This window comes from Ictalurus furcatus, chromosome 10 (assembly GCF_023375685.1).
Source record: "Ictalurus furcatus strain D&B chromosome 10, Billie_1.0, whole genome shotgun sequence".
NCBI classification, from domain to species: domain Eukaryota; kingdom Metazoa; phylum Chordata; class Actinopteri; order Siluriformes; family Ictaluridae; genus Ictalurus; species Ictalurus furcatus.
The window spans coordinates 27,258,504-27,283,183 of NC_071264.1; the positions used below are offsets into that span (position 1 = coordinate 27,258,504).

A 24,680-nucleotide genomic window follows, 5' to 3' on the forward strand; every position below is an offset into this window, starting at 1 on the left:
GCTTAAATACAAGGCTGCAAGGCAAGAAACAGGAAGCAAATAAAGTCGTTCATCTAATTAGGAGAAATAGATGGTAAATGGCGCACTTATATAGCGCTTTTATCCAAAGCGCTTTACACTGTGTCTCATTCACCCATTCACACACACACACTCACACACCAATGGTAGCAGAGCTGCTATGCAAGGCGCTAACTTGCCGTCGGGAGCAACTTGGGGTTCAGTGTCTTGCCCAAGGACACGTCGGCATGTGGAGTCACGTGGGCCCGGAATCGAACCACCAACCCCACGATTAGTGGGCAACCCGCTCTACCACCTGAGCCACAGCCGCACAAGATACTGTAGAATTGTAGTCGAGTCAGTGATCTCAGTTTGTTGTGATGTCTGTTTAATCTTCACATTCGCAAACGGGTCAATTTAAACCATTATGGAAAATTTCCAAAGGATTTCCACACGGGAGCTCATGCGTCATCCCATGTAAGGGTCCAAGATGAGATGCTGCAATCATGTGAAATATTTTTTGTATATGCACGACTGAACCCCATGAAAATTCCTGGTACATCTAAAGTCGAACATGTCTTTGGGATGCACATGAATCCGAAATGGCACGTCCGTAAATCCATAAATCCCATAGGATCCCATACAAACAGATTAGAACAGAACAGGGTGTGATGATATAGGAAAATAATTAACAAATTCTACTTCTTGTGATATCCTGAAATTTATTAAAGAACATTTCATGCTTTTTTTTTAAATCAATTTATAGTTACATTTACTGTTGTGGAGCATCCATGAAATAAGCAGCTATAAACAGTCGCTTCTCTCTTTTGTCATGAGTTGCTACTCTTGCTTCTCTCTTTTGTCATGCTACTGAGAAACCAGAAAGTGCAAAGTCCTCTGTCCTGGAGACTTTCCTGTGTTGGGAAAACTTACTTAAAATATGCTCACACTGGAGACTCCTTCCATAAATGTTAACCATCTCCTTGAACAGAAAACCTCAGCATGTCAAATTTGTTTTTTTGTTAGATTTATGCTGCGTGTCCACCATACAAGCCCCTCTGAATGAGCTGTTACTATAGAAACAGTAATGCAATAGAACAAGCACAGTAATATAATCCTGGCTGCTTATAAAACAAAGATTGAGGACGACTTCGACAACAACCACACAAGGCAGGTGTGGCAGGGGGTCCAGCACATCACCAGTTACAAATCCGAAAACCTTTCGGTCGGTGATGCTTCGCTGGCGGAGGAGTTGAAACACTTCTTTGCCCGCTTCGAGGTGGAGCAACCGGAGGCAACCACATCACATCCACCAGTCCAGGGCAGCCACATCCTCACTGTGGAGGAGCATGAGGTGAGCCGCACACTGAGGGTGGTGAACCCGGGCGGACCCAATGCCGTCTCGGGGCGGGTGCGGATGGACTGTGCGGACCAGCTGGCTGGGGTCTTTACCAAGATCTTCAACCGGTCCCTGTCCCAGTCCACCATCCCACCCTGCCTGAAATCCTCTACTATAGTTCCACTGCCAAAAAAGGCCAACATCAGCAGCCTGAATGACTACCGTCCAGTGCCACTTACTCCCCTCACCATGAAGTGCTTCGAGAAACTGGTCTGGATTTACATAATCTCAAACCTTCCACCCACGCTTGACACACACCAGTTTGCTTACAGAGCTAACAGGTCCACAGAGGACGCCATAACTACAGCTCTCCACACTGCCCTGACCCGTTTAGAGCGGCGGGGGAGCTATGCTAGGCTGCTCTTTGTGGACTTTAGCTCTGCATTTAACACCATACTCCCTCACAGACTGGTGACCAAACTGTTAAACCTGGGACTACCTCACTCAATCTGCTTCTGGATTAAGGACTTCCTGTCAGATCGCTCCCAGAGTGTGAGAATAGGCCCCACATCTCCTCAGCCTTCAGGGCTGTGTGCTGAGCCCCCTGCTCTACACCATGACTGCACCCCTGCCCACTCCAGCAACAGCATCATTAAATTCGCGGATAACACCGCCGTATTGGGGCTCATCTCTGGTGGGGGATGAGTCCGCTTATCGGGATGTGGTGGAGCGGCTGTCTATGTGGTGCACAGATAACAACCTGGTCCTCAAGACCACTAAAACCAGGAAGCTGATATTAATCTACAGGAAAAATAAAACGGATATTCAGCCCCTTTTCCTCAGCGAGGAATGTGTGGAGAGGATCCCAGACTTCCGGTTCTTGAGGACATAGAGGAGGATCTAACCTGGAGCACTAACATCACAGTACTGGTAAAAAAAAGGCACAGCAGAGACGTCCTTCCTGAGAATCCTTATGTAGAACCACCTCACCCAAAAAGTGCTTCTGTCCTTCTACTGCTGCTCCATGGAGAGCATACTGACTTATTGTATCTGTGTGTAGGTTGCCAGTGGCACAGAAACAGAGACTGAAGTGCTCCAGAGGGTCATCACCACCGCCCAGAAGATTATTAGCTGCCCGCTACCCTCCCTGGAGGATTTTACAGTTCCCACTGCCTCAAAAAAGACCAGAACATACTAAAAGATCCATATCACCACGGACACTCCCTGTTTGAACTGCTGCCCTCGGGCAGATGTTTCAGGACAATGAAAACACAAACAAATAGATTAAAAGACAGTTTTTATCCAAAAGCAATAGCAGCACTAAACACTACTTGAATGCAGTATTAAGGAGATGCAGTGAAATGTTGTGTGGTATGATGTGTTTTCATTTCCTTTTAGAATCTTTCGTTTCTATTTATATATTTTTATACCTACTTTTAGAGGCTCTATTATATTAATATATTTATAAACCTGTTGCACTTTATTTGATGTGTTACTGATCGGATTGCATCCAATTTCGTTGTACATGTACAATGACAATAAAGATTCTACTCATTCTGCTATTTGACTTACAGCTGGAACTACTGCCAGAACTGCTGTTCTAGAAAATTAATCAAGACTTTCTGACCCAATCAGATTTGAGAATTCAACATAAAGTCCGTTTGGTTTGTAACATGGCAGTAATGTACTATAGCCCCACATTAAAATCCTACATTTAATGCATGCCTATTCACCATAGAATTTTTCCACCAATTTTTACTGGTCTCCGAATGAAATATCCAATGGGAATCCCATGGGAATTTTCCATAAGACATATATAGTGCTGTGAAAAACCCTAACCCTGATATCTTCTGTTTTTGTGTATATATTATATATTATACGATTCCCGCCGTGGCCCTGTGTGTGTGGAGTTTGCACGTTCTCCCCGTGTTGCGGGGGTTTCCTCATGGTACTCCGGTTTCCTCCCCCAGTCCAAAGACATGCATGGTAGGCTGATTGGCATGTCCAAAGTGTCCGTAGTGTATGAATGGGTGTCTGAGTGTGTATGTGATTGTGCCCTGCGATGGACTGGCACCCTGTCCAGGGTGTACCCCGCCTTGTGCCCGATGCTCCCTGGGATAGGCTCCAGGTTCCCCCGCGACCCTGAAGAAGGAGTAAGCGGTAGAAGATGGATGGATGGATTATTGAAGCAAAACAAGGTTATCCAACATCTGTCACCAATGTGAAAAACTAATTGCCCCTATAAACGTGAAATCTGGTTGTGCCACCTTTAATTGCCCCTATAAACGTGAAATCAGGTTGTGCCACCTTTAGCAGCAGTAACTGTAACCAACCGCTTCCCGATAACTGGAGATCAGTCTTTCACTTACTTCTAGATTTAGATCATTGTCTTGCTGCACAATCCAGTTGCACTTGAGTTTCAACTTATGGACTGAAAACCGGACATTCTCCTTTAAGATTTTCTGGTAGAAAGCAGAATTCATGTTTCCCTCAATTATTGCAAGTTGCCCAGGCCCTGATGCAGCAAAGCATCCCCACACCATCACACCTCCACCACCATGCTTGACCGTCGGTATGATGTTCTTTTTGAAGGAATTCGGTGTTTGGTTTATGCCAGATGTAACGGGACCCCTGTCTTCCAAACAGTTACACTTTCTACTCATCAATCCACAGAACATTCTCTCAAAAGGTTTTAGGCTCATCAAGGTGTGTTTTGGTGAAATTCAGACGAGCCTTAATGTTCTTCTGGGTTAGCAGTGGTTTTCACCTCACCACTCTTCCATGGATGCCATTTTTGCCCAGTGTCTTTCTGATAGTGGAATCATGAACAGTGAACTTTATTGATGCAAGAGAGGCCTGTAGTTCCTTTGATGTTGTCTTTGGCTCTTTTGTGACTTCCTGGATGAGTCGTTGCTCTTGGAGGAAGTTTGGAAGGTCGGCCACTTCTGGGAAGATTCACTACCGTGCCGAGTTTTTCCATTTGGAGATAACGGCTCTCGCTGTGGTTCTTTGGAGGCCCAGAGCCTTTGAAATAGCTCTGTAACCCTTCCCAGACTCATGCATTTCAATCACCTTTCAATCTTCCTCATCATTTCTGGAATTTCTTTCAACTTTGGCATAGTGTGTTACTGATAAAGACCTTTTGACCACCTTCATGCTGTTCTATTTAAGTTCTATTTGAGTGTTGATTTGATTGAACAGGGTTTGCAGTAATCAGGCCTGGTTGTGTCTAGTCCAGCTGAACCCCATTATGAATGCAGTTTCGTTGATTTGGAGAATTAGTAACTACGGGGGCAAACACATTTTCACACAGGCCCAGTTGGTATTGGAGAACTTTTTTGCTTCAGTAAATCACATTATCATTTAATAACTTCAATAAATAACATTATCATTTTGTGTTTACTCAGGTTAACTTTGTTTTGTCTTAGAACTTGTTTTAACTTCTGAAACAATTTAGTATGAGATATACGCAAAAACAGAAGAAACTTTTTCACAGCACTGTACCTCCAGCGATAAAGCCTAACATTTTAAATGCAGTTCTCTAAAAGAATCTGGAGCTTCCAGATTCGCCATTCAGCGTCAGAACCTACATCAAGTGAGTCTGATGCTGAGACCACTTAAACATAAATATGGCCAGCTGATGCAAATATTATAATCAGAAATTAGAATGCTTTGTATATCATGCAAAGCAGCGCCCTGACTCTCATGTTGGAAGCGCACAGAGGAAAAAGACAAATGAATTTTCATAGCTCAGGGACTGCTGTGATCTTTCATTTATCACCCTGGTGCGACATCACCAAAATCCATCTGGGCAAATATTAGTATTGGTCCTAGAATTAATGGGATCCAGTTGGTGCCTTTCATATCACATTAAATTCGTTTTTATGTACAGAGAAGGGAGGATTAAACAATAATATGTCAAAATCTGATTTCTTCTCCCAACTCTCCTTGCAGCTACGTGATGATGATGCCGTTTAAGAGGCAGGCGCTGGTGGAGTTTGAGGATGTAGAGAGCGCTGACCGCTGCGTGGGCTGTGGCTCCAGAGAGGCCGTTTACATCGCAGGACAGCAAGCCTATTTCAACTACTCCACCAGCAAGCGCATCACACGGCCCACAAACGCAGACGACCCCAACAGTGGAAACAAAGTGTTGCTGCTCTCCATTCAGAACCCACTCTACCCCATCACTACAGTGAGTATGATCCAGTAAAACGCACCATGTAGTTTTAAAATCTACACCATGGAGATTTTATAAAGAGCTGTTTAGATGTATCCTAAACCTGACACTCTGTTACACTGCATTCATGTGATGAGTGACATGTAGTGCCAACATTATCATAACAGCAACATCCTGTATTATCAAGTCAATCATCAAGTATCTACTGCTCAGGAAATATCCTTCGAAGAAAAGAGGAGGTGAAGGATTAATCTAGCTTCCTGTGCAACCTCACAGTTTCTTAAAAATCATTTCAAATCTGTCTTTAGTTTTTTTCACAGGGTTTTGTTTTTTTTTTTTAAATCAATGTGTCATTGCGTTCTGACCAATTAGTGACATAATTTACAGATTAATTTACCTGCAATCTGTTGTTTTGGTATATGAACGATTAAAGTTATAATGATAAAACATGAAAAATAAAGTGCCCATGCAATCAAAATGGAAGTTTTGTGGCTTTTAACATGAATATGTTCGCCATAAGGTTATCTGTAAGCGTGTAGTGTGTTCCAAAACATTGACAAAATTTGCATTTAGAAGATGTATACATTCAAAATGTACAGTCTCTCTCTACCACCAATACGGATCAACAATTTTGATGACATCATTCTGCACTTCATCAGATTTTCTGTCCAATCAAATGCTCTCTAGAATCTCAAGTGTCCCACCCCCAGCGTTATAAAAATACATGGTACTAACTGTCAAATACGGTTTAACCTGGGCTGTGAGGTAAGCTTTAAGAAGCTAGAGGAGCAACTCGATTTGTCCCGCCCTGACTTCCTGTTTCAGTGTAAATTTCGTCGACACTTCGAATTACGCTGCGCGTTTCAAAGCACTTCATGGGGACTTTAATGATACTCATATTGCTCATTTAGAGGTCTGGAAATTGAAGGAATTCCTTTCCAGGCCTGAAAAGTGTGAAAATTTACAACATATTTTGGAAAACGTATGGCTATTCTGTTGTCAAAAGTAAGATTTTATGACACTTAGGATCTAAATCCGATATCTCTAAATTTATGATATGGGTCTCCCTTTGCTTTGTGGTTCCCACGACACCAAGCACCATGTCATTTTGTTTATGTTTTGACACGTGCCTTTGTTGATCTCTTACCTATTGTGTTCACCTGTTTTGTATTAGCCCCTGATTAGTTTGTCTAGTAGTTGACCCTGTCTGTGTTATGACCCCCAAAATAGACAACGTCTCTTGGTTTGTTCTCAATTAAAAAACAAGCCGAGCACAGCAATTGGAACCTGCCTTATCTCACGTCATGCTACGACATTTCCACGACATGGTTAATGTCATGACCTTTAAAAAAAAAAAAAAAGGCTGAAAGAAAAACCGAAATTTTTTTTGCACAATGAAAGAGGCTGTGAAACACAGAGTCAATCTGAAAGACTAAGGAGGATATGAAAAGGTAGACGTTTTTAATCTGGGTGTCAAAGGTGAAGATGGAAGAACAATCTCCAGATTGAGGGGGAATGACATTAAAACGACCTCCTCAAGGTGAAAAACCTGAGGCAGAAACTGTGTTGACTCATTAGTGTGGTAATTTGAATTTGCTTGCATCGCACCTGGTTACCGTGACTGCTGCAGTCCTTCAACTCCCAACACATTGCTAAATCACCATAGTCACAACAACAATACCAAATCAATAACAAACAGCCTTGAAACGTACCTCAGTCCCCTATCTCAAGCCCAGCGCTGAGAGCTAAAAAAAAATAAAAAATCAACAACAACAACAACAACAAAAAAAAACAAGAGTACTAACAATGACAATCATCTAGTGCACTAATCTCGCTAATGGCTAGTTAGAAGAAACCTCATTGATCATCATTATGTGAGTTCCGACTTCAGGAGCCGCCAGCCGAAGCCCCTGCAGGTTTCTCTTATAGATCAGTGTCCTGAAGAGACAAAATCAAGACTACATAATAGGCCCTGCTGTACCGCTAGGTTAAGTGGTGTGGAGCGTTCAATAGAAATAGATCTGCATATCAAAAGGCACCAGGCTTGATTAATAAGCTGATGCTGTTCTGAATCCGATGCAGTTTAATTCTAATCACTGCGCGAAAGGGGCTCAAGGTTCCTTTCAAGAACATTCAAACTAACTGTCCCTCAGTGGTGGAATGAACTTCCAACCTCAATCCGGACCACAGAATCTCTCACCGTCTTCAAAAAAACAGCTAAAGACCCACCTCTTCCGTGAACACCTAACCAACCCACAACCAAAAATAAATAAATAAATAAAAAAATTTACTCTGCCACTTACACCTCAACTCTGTGCACTTTGCTTCTTCTGGAACTCAATTAAAGATCTTGTATAGTAGCACTCACTTTGCTTGTATTTTCTCATTTGTAAGTCGCTTTGGATAAAAGCGTCTGCTAAATGAATAAATGTAAAATGTAAATGTAATTGTGCGATTTATGATGTGCGATTTATGGAAGCGCTCTTTGTAAATGATTATGTATCAAGTACTTCTTTCTGAATTGGGACACTCTTCTGTTTCATGTTACAGGATGTTTTATACACAGTGTGCAACCCTATCGGCAACGTGCTACGCATCGTCATCTTCAAGCGCAACGGGATTCAGGCCATGGTGGAATATCCTTACTGGAAAGAGGCACACAGGAGGATCAGTAACAGGGAATTGTGTTGTGAAAATCATTTATTGACACGTGTCGAGTCCATACACGTACACAGACATCATCTTATTAGATAAGATTCAAACTTTACTGCCAAGTACTAGTGCAGTGAAATACAGTCACATGCTTTTATCAAATGCTGATTCCAGCTTCATTAGCATGAGATTCTCTCCAGCGCACACAGGCCGTCAGTAAATGGGGCTAGCTCTGGGTATGAGCGAAGTAAGCAGCTGTGTTTTGACCCATCTGTAAAAAAAAAAAAAAAAAAAAAAGCTAACATGACCTAAGCATGTCTGGCTAAAGGGTGCTTTCGCACTTGGTGTTTATTTATTTATTTATTTATTCGGGGGGGGGGGGGGGGGGCGTGTTGCCCAGAGCACCTGTTGTGCTAACATGATCGAAAAAAGCGCCTCACGCAACCTTTGTCACACAAAGTCACACAACATGTAACGCTCTTTCTAGTCTTAGCGAATAGTTGTCGAACTAATTACCCTAGCTGAATATCTAGACTAGATTTTTTTTTTTTTTAATTATCACTAATGAAGGTGAAATAGTGATTGTTTTATCTCTGGAGATGAAATGAGCAATTGTTAGCTTCTCAGCTAGAATGAAACAATATTAAAGGGTGAGCTAACTAGCATAGATAGCTAGCTAACTGACTAGCAACATACACCGGGTGCCTGTCTAACTAGCTAAATGTAACAATGGCTATGAATTCAGATGAAATCTTCCTCTCTATGATTCTTTAGACAAAAGAACCATGTTTAACGAGTACATTTTCATCCCTTCACACTCCTCAGCTTACCTTATTTTCACTTTTTGGTTTGTTTAATTATGTGCGGAATGAGTGAGCATGTTGTTCGTCTTCTCTGTAGCTTTGAGCTACTTGCATAACTTGCCTATATGATGCCACAGCCGTCCCCAAAAATAGACAAGTCGTGCTACGTTTTTTGTTAAATTGCATTGGCAGTGAAATATTTTTCATTTAACATCTCCTTGTATTCGCTCACTAACAAAACAAATTGTTTTTAGATAGCTCGCTTGCCGTCCAGTTTGCGAACTGATTGGTTGTGGGAAAAAAAATTTCATACTTTTGTATGAAATTTTTACATACTTTGAAAATATGCAGCTCTGCTGTGACCAAAACATGCCGCAAGCTTTTTTTGGCAACATTCCACTCACCTTGCATCCACTTCCGATAGGATTATATGTAAAGTATGGTCTAGCTTTTGAAAAGATTGCCCGTGCCAAAGATAACTTCTGCTCTGGGATTGAATGAAATATTGAATAACTCCTTTGCTTTAACCACCACATTAATGTACGGAAGTTATATCCGTAGCTTATTTGTCTATTTCTTGTCCATTTATTGTGGACTCTTTATTTATGTTGTTGCTAATGGAAAAACGGTTTCAGTACCGTGACAGTCTCGGATCAGAATCCGGACCCCCAAAAGACTAAGGCCGGCCCAGTGCACATTTATTGAGGGCAGCACACTCAACAATCTGAAGCCTAACATTGTTGACATGCTCAGCTTCACTGGGAGACGACTTTTGCTGATGGAGAGAAAAAAATCTCAACATGACGTTCGTCCTCTGTGTCTCATGGAAGTAGGTTACTCAACAAAAGTGCACTCTGATTTTGCTCTAATTTACACAGTGGCTTCAAAAGCTACTCAGGAAAGCTGAGCGTTTAGATGGATATTACAAAGTGAAGGTCCTGATGTATCTGAGCTTTATTAGTGGTTGTACTGCTATATCTAGCATTCCCATATTACAGCCCATCAAAGTAGAAAAAAGCCAGAAGGGACTTCAGTATTGCACATGTAGACATCTTGTTTGGCTTTGCCTCCTAATATGCTTCTCTGAACAGTGGCTTGAACATATGGACTCGCAAAATGTTTACACAGCTAGCCCTGGCTTTGACTTTGCCAGGCCACTATGCAGCCCACATTGTTGTGTCTCCGGATTATTATCCCCTGCTTATGTTTACTCACAGATTTGGGCTTGTGTTAAGAGTATCTTTTTTTTCTCTGTTCTTGCCAGACGTGTTGTTAAACTTTCAGACTGGATGTTTTGCACACGTCTGTGTTTACGAATGCAGAAGCGTAAGCATTTCCAAACTTCTCATGAGGTAGTGAACAATGGCAGCAATGATTTAAATATTTTTTGTAAATTTGAGGCAAAAACTGAGCCAAAGGACCGAAAAGCCATGCATTTTGAATATTCAGACTGAGGAAATGTCTTAAAGTAGTTATTTATCAGTCCGTACAGGATTTCGCAGAGGTTTTTGTGATTGTTGCGCTGCTTTTTTTCGCTGAAAAGTACTTGAATTGGCAAAATTGTAATTGCACGGTCTTTCGCAGTGATGTTTGTCGGTAAATGAGACCTTTTATGGTAAATGGTCTGCACTTATATAGCGCTTTTTTAACCTTGGTTTAACTGGTTCTCATTCACCCATTCACACTCACACCAATGGTAGCAGAGCTGCCACGCAAGGCGCTAACTTGCCATCAAGACCAACTTGGGGTTCAGTGTCTTGCCCAAGGAGACTTCGGTATGTGGAGTCACGTGGGCCGAGAATCGAACCGCCAACCCTACGATTAGTACACAACCCGCTCTACCACCTGAGCCACAGCCGCTCAATCTGTCTTATGTTTGGATGCATGGCTCGAAGAGGGCTTTGGCTTAATGCATGTTGTGACGATGTCTCGGTGCAAATCTGCGGAAAATCTGCGGCAATTTTGAAAAGTTGCACGCCCCTGCAAATACTGCGGAGTTTGCTTGATTTTTTTAAATTAATTTTGTCCGAATGCAAAATCTTGGAGGAATTGATTTATATAATTGTCATTTATTTCGTGCCGGACTCAGGGTTCGCAGGTGCTCGGGTGATTTTTGCGATTTCTGTCACTAGCTGCGTTTACATGGACAACAATAATCCACTCTTAATCCGATTAAGACCATACTCTAATTAAGAAACTACCATGTAAACAGCAATTTTTACTTACCTTAATCTAATTAAGGTCATAATCGAAGTAAGCAATAATCTAATTAAGACAGGTGGAGTACTCCTGTTTTAGTCGCATTATGGACGTGTAGTAGTGACATGTAAACACCTTAATCACATTATGAACGTCGTACGCAGTTTTACGTTTTACGGCGAACAAGAGAGTTCGGCTGTGTCCCAAATCGCATACTTTCCTACTATAGGCCTGTAGTGTATCTCGGCTACTATATAGACGGTAACTACGCGATTTGGGACACACCCACCGCTTCAAGCAGTTGTCTATTAGCACGTAGCATTAGTATGACAAATAATTAACTGCACTTAAAGCGTTCGTCAAAAAAATAAATAAAAACACCCAAAACTGTACACGGTACCATAACGAAGACGACTGTATGTTGATGCGTGAAATTCTGGAGGGAACGTCGGACGGCGTGGCGCGGTGACGTAATGACGCGGGCTGTTAATCTAATTATGTTCTAAAACATGTAAAACGGGAACATGACAGGAGTATTCTAAAAGCGACTCATGTAAACACCTTAATCACATTATTATCTTACTCAGAGTAAGGTCAATAATTAGATTACTGCTGTCCATGTAAACGTAGTCACTGTCTCTGTCACCGTTTTCTCTCAGTGTAATCCTGATTAATGAATGAAATGATATTACGAGTACACTTTCAACCCTACACATCCCTCAGACAGTGTTTTTTTGTTGCTTTTTGGTTTGTTTAATTATATGCAGAGTGAAACCAGACCATACTAAACTGCAACACACCCCCCGCCCCCGACCCCCCAAAATCTATTATATCAATATATTATGTGAGTATATAATTGCTGCCCAAATATGCTGTCTATTTTTCTTTGAACTGCCTTTCAATTAGAAGGCAGAAGTGTATAACTAGTTATCAGTTCACGCCTAGTTTTTGACTGGATTGAGTCCTAAATGCTCAGATGCCTGCAGTGACTTGGGCTTTGCTATGATTTTCCTTGACTGGCTGTCCTCTACATTCGAATCAGTCCAGAATGCCCAGAAGGCCAAAGCGGCCCTCAACGGAGCCGACATATACGCCGGCTGCTGCACACTGAAAATCGAGTACGCTCGGGTAAATCTGCAGCGCTCACACACACACACACATACTCCTGCACACACTTACACACAGTCACACACATACACACACCCACCGGTGGAGCCTAACACACATGCACTGCCGCTGTGCTTTCTCTCTCCCTCCCTCATTTTAGCCCTCACGCCTCAACGTCATCAGAAACGACAACGACAGTTGGGACTACACCAAACCCTTTTTGGTCAGACGAGGTAAGAGACTGGTCTGGGAGTGTGTGTACGTGTGCGTGGGTGTAAATGCATGGCGATCTTTGCTTATGGACACTTTTTTCCCTCATCTACATTATGTCTTGTTCATGTTTGTGTATGCATTTGTATTCTGAAATTTCTTTCAAACTTGTCATTCTTTCGCTGGGGCTATGAAAGGCATGAGAGCCAAATTTGCCAAAAAATGCTGTGTGGTCCACAATGACATCCTTTCAGCTGGAAGCGCATTTACATTTATATTTATTCCCTTTGGGAGATGCTTTAATGCGAGGCAACTTCCAAGTGAGGCAGAATACAAACCAAGCATCTATATGCTAAATGGGCTGACAATGATACAAGAACTGCAGAGCAAAATATCCACCAGTTGATCAAACGCTCATAGGAGATACAGTGAGAGTCACAAATACATGGACAGGAGTGAAAAAAAGATTCCTTGGATTCCATAGATTCATGCTAGTCGAAACGTACCAGGACGATTTGCAAGTGGTTCAGAATTAGATCTGTCCTGATCCTCTTTAGTTGGAACAACTGTTTGGAAAGCCAATGAGAATCCTTATACAACAGGCCAAAAAGCTTGCCTAATCATAACATTAGCTGCTAGGCTATCGACGTCCATTCGTTCATTCATGTCCAGTTACCACTTTATCCGGGATAGGATGTGGAATCTATTTCCTAGAAACTCTTGGCATGAGGAGGGAATATAGTGCTTCAGCCGCTCCGAAAAGGCATTCGTTTTCAGACCTGGAAAGCTTTCACATTTCAAGAAAGTGTGAATGGAGAAAGTATGAATACTTGTTTGGCAAAGGAAGACTCATGACACTGAATTTGTGATGCAGTTAATGATCTTTAAAAATACCAAGAAAAACAAACATAGAATGTCTGGACATGTCTTGAAAAGGTCAAAACGTGCAAGAACCGTGGGTAGTTGAGCTGTGAATTGCCAAGTGCCTGCAGGAGGAGCTGGGTCATTTTATCTCGATATTATAAAGATAAAATCTGTAAGATCAGGTGATCACCTGAATATAACACACTCTGAAGGTTAGCTGGTCCGACCTTGGTTGTAGCAAGAAAAAGGAGTAAAGCTTGACAGTGATGTAGTATTGAGTCGAAGGAATTGCTGGCACGAAAAGCTTTGTCCCTTGCAGCTTGAGCTGGAGATGGCAATCCTTCATCTAGGTTGAGATTTCTATGAGGCATGCTGTCCTACTTGAAGAAGGACAGGTCGAGTAGACCTTCAGCATAGCCTGCAGAAGAGGATTATTCCTTTCTTTGTCCTCCTTTACTTCTTTCCTTCTTTTGTGGCCTTTAAGACTCTAGATTACACAACTAGAAAACAGTATCCAAAGGTTCCCCATGATACCATAAAACATTTAACTGGTGCTAACTCTCAGTTGTAGATTCTATACAGTACTTTTAAGCATTTCCCCAGAGGAACTAACCTAAAACTGATGCTAACTCTCTGTTCTAGGCTTCTACATAGTATTTTTAAGGGTTACCCCAGAAAAAGAAACAGAAAAACCTTTTAAGGTGTACACCCCCTGTTTTAGACTTCTACATAGCGCCTTTAAGCATTCCCCCAGAGAAACAAACTATAAAACCTTTAATGGTGCTAAGCCCCTGTTATAAGCTTTTACATAATACCTTTAAGAGTTTCCCCCTGAGGAACAAACTAAAAAACCTTTAAGGGTGCTAACCCTCTGTTGTAGACTTCCACGTAGAATCTTTAAGAGTTTCCCCCTGATTAACAAAACAAAAAACCCTTAACTGGTGCTAGCTCTCTGTTGTAGACTTTTACATAGTACCTTTAAGGGTTACCCAAGAGGAACAAACCAAAAAAAACTCTTAACTAGTTCTAAGTCTCTGTTCTAGACTTCTACATAGTACCTTTAAGGGTTACCCAAGAGGAACAAACCAAAAAACAACCTCTTAACTTGTTCTAAGTCTCTGTTCTAGACTTCTACATAGTACCTTTAAGGGTTACCCAAGAGGAACAAACCAAAAAAAAAACTCTTAACTAGTTCTAAGTCTCTGTTCTAGACTTCTACATAGTACCTTTAAGGGTTACCCAAGAGGAACAAACCAAAAAACAACCTCTTAACTTGTTCTAAGTCTCTGTTCTAGACTTCTACATAGTACCTTTAAGGGTTACCCAAGAGGAACAAACCAAAAAAAAACTCTTAACTAGTTCTAAGTCTCTGTTCTAGACTTCTACATAGTACCTTTAAGGGTTACCCAAGAGGAACAAACCAAAAAAAACTCTTAACTAGTTCTAAGTCTCTGTTCTAGACTTCTACATAGTACCTTTAAGGGTTACCCAAGAGGAACAAACCAAAAAAAAACTCTTAACTAGTTCTAAGTCTCTGTTCTAAACTTCTACATAGTACCTTTAAGGGTTACCCAAGAGGAACAAACCAAAAAAAAAAAACCTTACTTAACTGATGCTAACCATCTGTTCTAGAATTTTACATCGCACTTTTAAGGGTTACCCCAGATAAAGACACCGAAAAACATTTAAAGGTGCTAACCCTGCGCTGTAGACTTCGACAGACTATCTTTAAGAGTCCCTCAGAGGAACAAACCTAAAATGCTTGATGGGATCTTTTCATGTAAGAGTGTGGGTCTCATGTCAACATACATTCTTATTAAAAAGGGTTCCTCAGGAGGTTTGTTGGATAGTAAAATGTCATTAGCTATCTATATTGGATATTGGTTCTACTCAGACCTCTCTCTCGTAGGGTAACTCTGTTGTAGGGATCCTTAATGGTTCTATATTGGATAATTTTTCTAGCTAATTACCACCACTTCAGTGGCACACCATGGCAAATTGCTCCAGGTCAAAACTCAGTAGTCTACTTAGATATAGTGAAGGACGAGACACTCTTTCTTGGACAACAGTGTAGATATTCTGGGTAGAAAAGACTGGTTTGGAAGAGGACTGTTTTTTTTTTTTTTTGGAGGCTTGTGACACTACCGATCATCTATGTGCAATGCCTCATTGACTATTTTACCTCAACTGGTTTTACACCAGTCCACGGCTTCATGTACCTGAGACATGTCAGGTATATGAAGATACATGTGATACAATATCATGTGATACAATAACATACACTCTTAAATGCATGGTCATTTGCCGCCATATAACCGATGAAGTTCCATGAAAAAGCTGCAAAAAATCTACACATACTCCTAGGAGATATTCAGCATGACCTAGCTGAGTGACCTGCCATCACAGATACTCATAAAAGCCCCCAAAAGCACACTGCTGGCAGTCCATCAAGGTCTTTACATTACTATTCGATCCTGGCTCATGGTATCAGAAGGCTGTGCGAAAGTAATGGAAACCTGAAAGTGAATGGAAGAAAAGAACACATCACTGAAAGATCAAAAAGGATGGAGGAAGCGTGGTGAGTGGGTAAAGAGGAGGAGGTGCGGCAGTCTTGGAAACAGCAGAAATACATTGCAAGGGCATAACACCATGCGATTAGGCAGCTTATGGTTGGCCTGGATCACAGAAGCACTGCTGCTGCTGCCTGTTCTCTCCACAAATAGAGGATAAACAGTGTTATCACTAGAGAGCCGGCGATGTTTAGCAATCGATTGGAGTCTTCTCGATGGGATTCAAAGGTCTGTTTGACTTTGTCCATGGCGCAGATCCCTCAGCGGTGCGCTACGTGCACGTTATCAGCCTCCGTTGTTTTGTTATTGAGGTGCAGAGGGGATGCTGGAATTTGAATGGTAATTGAATCGTGGACTGCAGAAATAAATAAAATCGTATTAATGGAGCTGCCAGCAATAAAAGGAATGTTTCTCTCTGTCTCATTCATTCCCTCCCTTGCTGGTCTTTCTCCACCGGGGCTCAAGTATTTCAGTCGGCACTTTGTCAAATTACAAACATCAAGAAGGTGTACAAGAAATGCTCCTCAGAGGTCTGAACATAATGGAGTCCGTCTGGCCAAAGCATCAAGAAAAATGAATGCCGAAGCAATTTCAAAAAAAAAAATTTGTTGTTGTTTAGGGAGGTAACTTCATTTCCGCAGTTTTAACACAGCCAACCTGGCAACGTATTGATTATATTTCAAATCAGTGAGTCCTTTTAGAGATTTTTTTGTTCTGCACCCATCTAACTACTCCCCAACAACAAGGTCACCTGGAGCTTGAGCAGATTCAGGGCTGAGGTAACACAGATTTAATGGTGCTTTTGGGATAGTAAGACAGCCCAATCGTTAAATGAGCTCTTGAGACAGTACCTGTGAAAAATTGACACTGGAATGAAAATAAGAACAGAAATAAGGATATCCAAGACAAGTAGAACAGGACCTTGAGATTTGCCATGTGAAGGTCATCTTGAGTCCTAATAGCCCCCCCCTTGTGTGTGGAAAACAGAGTGCAGCAATGCCTGCAAATTCCCACCGCTAACCGCCCATTTTGTAGCAATTAGCATCACTCTGCATGACTTCTCCCTGTAGGCCTCCAAAGCTAAGCAGAGAGAGAACAGAAAGAAAAAGAAGGAGAGAAAGGAAAGGTAGACGGCGCGTTCTGCTCTGTTCTCCTTTCAGTCTGACAGTTTTGAGAAAGACTTTGTTCCTTCGCTTGCTTTTAAGTGGTGTAACAATGGCTGGCACATTGCATCGGTGCGGAAATCCGCCTCAGGTTTGCCGTTTTCTTCTTCTGTGAAAATCTCAAGACGGCAGTCGTGATCGTAAATAACAAGACACCATCTTCCTCCGTTTGTGAAACTAACTTTCAAAATTCATGCTTAATTGAAGTATAGAAATTCATGTTTCTCAAGGACTTTATCAACTTTAGCAACCTGGTTTCCTCCATCCTGCTGTTTGTTTTCACTTGGATGTTATACTGTTGGATGTGAATGTTGTGCTCATTGTGCTGTCGTGTGCGTTGCGCAGGCACACTTCGACAAACTTAATTGAAGGAACAGGGGTTTTTTTTCAGCATTGTTCACTGTGCACAGTTGGGTTCTTTTTACTCCATGAATATTTCTATTGCTGGATCACAGCTGGATTTATATATATATATATATATATATATATATATATATATATATATATATATATACAAACATTTTCCCCATATTTTCACTTTGGGTTGTCCTTTTTGCTGATGCAATATCCTGTCTTGTGGCCTGGGCTGATTTGAAGACATGACTGTAAAAAAAACAAAACCTGTTCGTTATGGACAGCTCCAGGACACTTTTAAAAGAAAGTAGCCATTACAACTGTCCAAGGTCCTGCATTTTGCCTTCTTGTCCTTCTACTTTGTCTCTTGTTTCTTCTCTAACTCATAATAACTCTTAATTTGATATCAAGTCACTTTTTACTGCCATTGAGCTTAAAAAAATCTTTGTAGAATTTTAGAATTGCTATGAAACGTCCAAAATATACAGGGTGTCCCAAAAGTCTCCCTGCATAGGAGAGTATATTTGCAAGCGCCACGTTGGTTGTGCCTTCGTAAGTGGATCTTCTTCTCGGTCGGTCCGCAACACTTCCAGTCTTTTGGAATTTGTTAATAAGTTTGGCAACAGCGTTGTGTGTGATGTGCTTGCCATGTTTCCTGTTAAAGTCCATCGCAGCCTTCGTCCCGATCCAGCCATGAGAATGATTTCAGTACATTCTTCTTTTGTCAAGGGAATTCTTAAGTGAAATATATATGTGTATATAAAAGCTATATATATATATATATATATATATATATATATATATATATATATATATATATATATATATATGAATTCAAGTCCTGCAGTGAAAATCTTGATAGAAATGCTAACATAGCCTCTGTGTTCTCAGAAACATACTATGACTGAATGTAGATATTATTTGCAGGATGGCTTTGATAATCTCTATCCATGTACAGACATTCTATGTGGGAAAGAGGAACCCTGTAATTCGAATCCCGTACCAGACTGTAAAGGCTCTTCCAAATTTCAAAATAAAAGTGTAGCTCAATAATTTTTTTTTGTATAGCGCTTTTATGTATGTGTATATATATATATATATATATATATATATATATATATATATATATACATACACACACAGAAATCTGACTGTGGATGTAGAACACAGCTTGTCATGTTGGTGAGAAACTGGAAAGAGCAAACTCTTCTGTCGTGAAGACCTTCCTGTGGTGGAAAACTTGACTGTTACAAAGCACTGGCACTGGAGATTCCTTCCCTAAATGCGAAATAAACGTCTTCTTACAGAAAGCTTCACCATATCAACAATATCAGAAAATGAATCAACACCTTCTGACCAATCGGATTCGAGAATTCAACAGCACTGTGGTATACAAATGAATACAGTTATACAGGAGTAGAAGAGTAAAGTCATGGAATCTCATCTACTATTTCTGTTCTCTTTATCATAACTGATTTGTGTCATGTACTTGGCTTTGTTACTGTTTAAAGACCAAAGCTAGGTTGTTAGTATCGCACCTTTCAAAATAGACTTCTGTCTCTTGTCTGTACTTGTTTTCATCCTCTGCGGTGATAAAATTCGATTACTGTCATGTCGTCAACAAATTAGATTAGAATCCTTATGTGCATGACAATAATAACAATAACAGAAAGCAGACCCAAAATACATCCCTGAGGTGTACCTATGCTCACTACTTGTGTAGTAAACGTAGCATTATCGACTCTCTCTATCATTAGCTCAGTAAGAAGCCATTCCCATTTTAAGCTCGTAAATGTCTTGTTAATGAGTTTGCTAGGTGGAACAGATGTGGGAGGAAAGAAAACAGCAAGACTGCAAATAATATCCTAGGAACAAGGAACATGAAAATAAAGTCATGATCTCAGTATTATAAGGTTCTGTCTGGCATTTTTGGGAATACAATTTCCTCCTTTGGGTTTTTTTCTTTTTTCCTGGTTTTATCTGGATAAATTTGGTTTGATAATGTTCTATCTACCAGCCAATCATCATCCAGGATGAACATAGGATAAAAGCAACATAGGTGACCTTGACCAATCAATATTCACATTGTGTTTACGATTTGAATGAAAAGAACAAAATTAAAGCCTCAGTACAAGTAAAAAAAACCAAACAAACAAAAAAGTTTTAGTTGTAGATGTACATATGATCCAGGACAGAAGTAAATGTATAAAACAGGTAAAGTGCAGGTTTTATGGTATTATTATTATTATTATTATTATTATTATTATTATTATTATTATTATTATATTGTGGCTGACATCAGATAGCATTAGCATGAAATAATAAACCGAATAAATTGAACATTGACTATGTTTACATGCACATCGATATTCTGATATTGATCAGAATTTGGTAATATTCTAATTAGTACTGAGTAGAGATCGACCGATAATCGGTTCTACCGATATTTTCCCCGATGTGTAAGCATTTTTCCATAATCGGTTATCGGTTTTGTAATATCGGATCCACCGTTAAATGGTGCCAAATGGCGTTTTGAGAATTGCGCACTCGACAACGGTGTGCACAGGTAAAGTATACTTACTTTGCTTTCATCAATAAACTTTATTTAACATAACAGCCATTCGGGTACAAATTAGATGTGTTACATAAACACTCGATATGTAGTTTAAGCAGCTTGGTGTTAAGAAATAGAGACAAACTCACGGAGTCACGTAATCTGTTTACCTCATCGAAGCTTTTATTATAAAAAAAAGACACTTTAGTAACAGTGCACTTTATTTTTTTTTAGTTTGTTTGCACGCTTTCAGATCCCTCTGTTTATGGGTGTATAAACAACAAGAGTTTGGTTTTGTATACAAGGAGGATGTGAAATTGACTAAACTGTTATAAATAAAACCGTTTGTTCAGTTCAGTGGTATTGTCACCATCCTGTCAAAACCAGAAGTAAAACAACAAATAAATATCGTTTCTGCGTATCGGTTATAACATAAATATGCAAATAACCGGTATCGGTTATAAAAAATCAATATCGGTTGATCTGTAGTACTGATTCACATAAACGCCACAATCTGATTGCCCGACTCAGATTAAGACAATATTCGGATTCCCCAAATTCTGATTTCCACTCCTGGAATGTGGAAATTTGTTGCATGTAAACACCTTATTCAGAAAATCTACTGTAAGGAGATATATGCGCATGATCAGTCCACTGGGAATTGTGGGTGCTAACAGATGCTTAGCTGTAGGCTAGGTATTTAAGAATGGCAACTCATGCATACCTACAACAACCATGTATACATGAATATTCCGACGCCTGTACACATATAAACATCGTATTCGGAATATGGCTGCAACCCGAATATAGACCTTCAATGGAATTTGATCTGCATGTAAACGTAGTCATTGTTCACAGTGTTAACATGTGCCAAGACGCGTTTGTGTGATTGCACAGAAGCGAATGAACGTTCTACTGGATTCTAACACTGTTAAATGTTTTACAATGGTGAAATGTCTAGTTGTTTAGGAACAGCTTCAGGTTTTAAAAAGTCTTGAATTCTTGAAACGCATATATGATTATAATGTGGTCTTAATTGGCTGAAAATGTCTTTCTCTACGGAGTTTATGATCAATTCTTTTGTTATTTAATGAGCTTAAAAGATGAATAGGAAACAATGGGGTGGAACCTTGTAAAACCGAATGGTATTTGATCTTACGGAATAAGTTATAAGGTTCTGTGTTTGGCCAGTGTTCAAAATTTCACTTTCAGTTGTCCCATCATTTTGATAATGTAAACTTGAAGAAACCTTAAAGTTTAGGCCTTGCTGTCAATGTAGATTCTAGAGATACAGTACTGTGCAGACGTCTTATGCACGTACAGAGGAATGCGGTAAAGTGAAGACGACGTCAAAAATAATGAAATCAAATCTTTCTACTTCAAAGAAAAATACTGCAACGTGCAATAAACTGTAATAAATGAAACAAAGTCAATATTTGTTGCGACGGCCTTTTGCGCTTTTTTTTCTCCTTAAATTGTAGGTGCAGTTTGCGCAGTTTTATGAAGTAAATTAGCTGGTAACTTTTACTGAACGTCTTGGAGAACCTGCCACAGAACTTCTGGAGACGTTGACCGTTGCCCTTTTTTTTTAAGTCTGAAAAGTGGACTATTATGTAATATGTGGTCTATTACGTAAGAGTCCTTTACTGGCAAACAAACATTTTTCTGTAACGTTATTTTGTGAAAAAGTAATGTTTGGAAATATTAAAATGTCTTTTTTTTTTTTACTGAATCAGTAATGCAGAACTCATAAGATAATCATCTAAACAATAGGATGCCTAAGATTTTTCCACAGTACCGTATATGGATATACTTTTCGTCCCAGTCCGTACCTTATAATACTAACATCAAGAAGGGTGCTCTTTTTTTTTAACATTAAAGTAGTAACCAATTATATGATCAGCTCGGCTAAAGGAATGGATCTCTTTCACGTTTGTGCCCCTTCACCTCATTCTGCGCTGCAGTTACACACCCACTGCCATTTCACAGCTTATCACACTTCTATCTATGCATGGTTTATCTATTTGTGATGATTGTGTGTGTGTGTGTGTGTGTGTGTGTGTGTGGTTTGTTTAGACTCTTTAGCACTTTCACACCCACATTGTGCTTCTTCTCTGGATATGTGCTCTGATTACAGAACGTGGTAAAGGTAGACAGAGGCAGGCCATCCTGGGGGAGCATCCGTCCTCGTACAGCGACAACGGTTACGGTCAGTCTCCATCACTCTGTCTCGTCTTGTCTTGTCTTTTTTTTTTTTTTTTTTTTCCCCGCCCGTCGCTCTGCAGCTGTTTCTCAGTTCGAGTGATTAAGCTTTCTCGCCCTCCGTCATGCAGATAAGTAGGAGGTAGACGAGAAGGATGTAGGCAGGGAGGGAGAGATGGAGGAGAGAAATGACATGTTGAGAGAGGGAGGGGGAATGAGATAGTGTTCTGCTAAGCACGGTGTAATTAGCAGGACCTGCAAGGGAACCGGAGCGCATCAGACTAGAAAATAGTGTGTAATTTCTCTTGCTCGTTCTTTCTTTTTTCGTTTCTGAAGCATTGCACCAGAATCTTAACAGCTGCCTTCTGCGACTGACAGCTCTTCCCTTCTCTCTACCCCCCCCCCAATGGGTATCCAGGGTCACACTGCCCCCTGCTGCCTCTGCCCAGTAACACCAGGTTTAAGAGGAGTTCCCACGAGGTGCCCGACGTTGTGGCGTACCCTCTGCCCCAGACCTCCTCCTACGTCGGCCACTCCTCCAGCTCTGTTGCCATGGTGAGCGGCCTGCATCCCACCAAGATGAACTGCACCCGCATCTTCAACCTCTTTTGTCTCTATGGTAACATTGAGAAGGTGAGTGGGCCATGAGAGGAACAGTGCTGCAATGTTTTGTCACTCCCGACTTTTCCCTAACGGAATTCAAGCTAAAATATGCACTAAGCACGAGTACCTATAAGCAATAAGCTATGAAAAGCAGCAGCTCTGTGCGTTGCTGAAAATGTGGTCCACGTTCTCTTACAGGTGAAATTCATGAAGAGCGTGCCTGGAACGGCCCTGGTCGAGATGGGCGACGAGTATGCAGTCGACCGTGCCATCACACATCTTAACAGTATCAAAGTCTTCAGCAAGAGGCTTAACGTATGGTATGGATGCCCTTCTTTTACTAATCACACAAGCTCTCTAAGTGTGCAGTGTTTAGTATCTTTGAATCGAACCCTTATGTGACCCCTTAGTGTGGGAATCATCCCAAGAGTATGTGTCGATTGATGTGCGAAAGTGATTCCACTCAGCTGCAGGAAGTGAACTATTTGTTGAGGCGGGCAGCTAAACTATGCCAAAAGATGGAGCTGTAGCTCTGCAGGAATGTCATGTGTTCGGGATATTTGGGTCAATAAAGTACCGTAAACGATGGATGCGCAACTAAACGTAAAAAATAAAATACATAAATAACCTAGTGATTTTGGGAATATCTATGCGCTCTTGTTTTTGATTTTTTTCCTATTGCTGTATAGCTGTATAGAAGTTTTATTTCTGAGCATGTCGTCTAAATGCCCCTTTGTATTTTTTTGACGATCCCACAGCCATCTGTGGCCGGGAGACAAGAGAGCAAACTTGGCCGTGCTCTCAGGGTGGGAGGGATGGTATACTCTCTCCCCCGTCAATCACAGCGACACTAGCCAATCACTAGCCAACAAATCATTCGCAATGTGAAATCAAATCAAACGAATCAACTTTGCGTATCAGTTTTGCTCTGATCTGGACTTGCATCCAACAGGCTAGTAGGTGTGGAAGCACTCTTGGTTAAACCAAAAGCCCGGGCTTGAGCTAAACCAAACGAACGCAATTATGTATGCGTATTTTTAGTCTAATTTGAACAAATTACATTATGCTAATTGCATGACTATGAATTTTCACTCTACATTAAAAAAAAAAAAAAACCAATATCCTATTAGGTTCAGGCATATTTGTATTATTCATGAGATGTTTTAAAATCATGCCTAAATCATCGTAGTGTGCCTTTTTCTGCTTGTGCATCCCACAGTTGGTTTTGCCAGACTCCCCTCACTAGTTATTAATATTCATAAAGCAGACCCCTGCTCTGCTCATTAATATTCATTAGATCGCTAATAGCCTTCTTAACGAACGGAGGAAGCATTCGGCATGCCAGCACACGCAGAAGTCGATGTTTTGTAATCTGAACAGAAATGTGCAGATTTCATTTTTAGTGTCTTACAACCCCGAGATAAATCTGCTTACCGTTGCAGCGGCGTGTGTGTTTTGTGAGCTGTGACCTATGAGAAGTTAGAGAGCAGTCGGAGGTTTGCTGGAAAAAAAAAAAAAAATTTAATTACCCAGACGTTATGAAACGGGAACAAACAGAAACGTCTCATTTCTCCAGACTCTTGTCAATAGTCACGTTGAATTCTTTCTTCTTCTTTTTTTTTTTTTTTTTCACGAACAATAGAGTTGTGTATATCATCCCAAGTGCGGTAAAAAGTGAAAATAGTGCACCACCGGCTGTTTCATTATATAATGGTAGTATCAGGTCTGAGACGCAGCTGGTGTGTGTGTTGGTTGCGCGGTATGTTGATTGGCCCCCGTGGACCATAGCGAGCTATTAAAACATGTCCCTTGTGTGAAGTAGATAAAGCCCATGGTTGCTAACGGTGTGTAAAAATTGAGCTTATGCCACCACATAAATGAAGAAA

At 40.7% G+C, this 24,680-nt stretch overlaps 1 protein-coding gene across 1 annotated transcript in view; it reads left to right on the plus strand.

Annotated features, from left to right (window-relative positions):
• The window catches only part of LOC128613374 (heterogeneous nuclear ribonucleoprotein L-like), an 85,353-nt gene that overhangs the window by 53,048 nt on the left and 7,625 nt on the right, over positions 1 to 24,680 (plus strand). Inside the window, exons 3-9 of the mRNA XM_053634081.1 lie at positions 5,291 to 5,528; positions 8,064 to 8,149; positions 12,199 to 12,295; positions 12,435 to 12,507; positions 22,127 to 22,198; positions 22,610 to 22,824; positions 22,993 to 23,114. Coding sequence (XP_053490056.1) covers positions 5,291 to 5,528; positions 8,064 to 8,149; positions 12,199 to 12,295; positions 12,435 to 12,507; positions 22,127 to 22,198; positions 22,610 to 22,824; positions 22,993 to 23,114 — 903 coding nt within the window. The remainder of the gene's footprint in view (positions 1 to 5,290; positions 5,529 to 8,063; positions 8,150 to 12,198; positions 12,296 to 12,434; positions 12,508 to 22,126; positions 22,199 to 22,609; positions 22,825 to 22,992; positions 23,115 to 24,680) is intronic.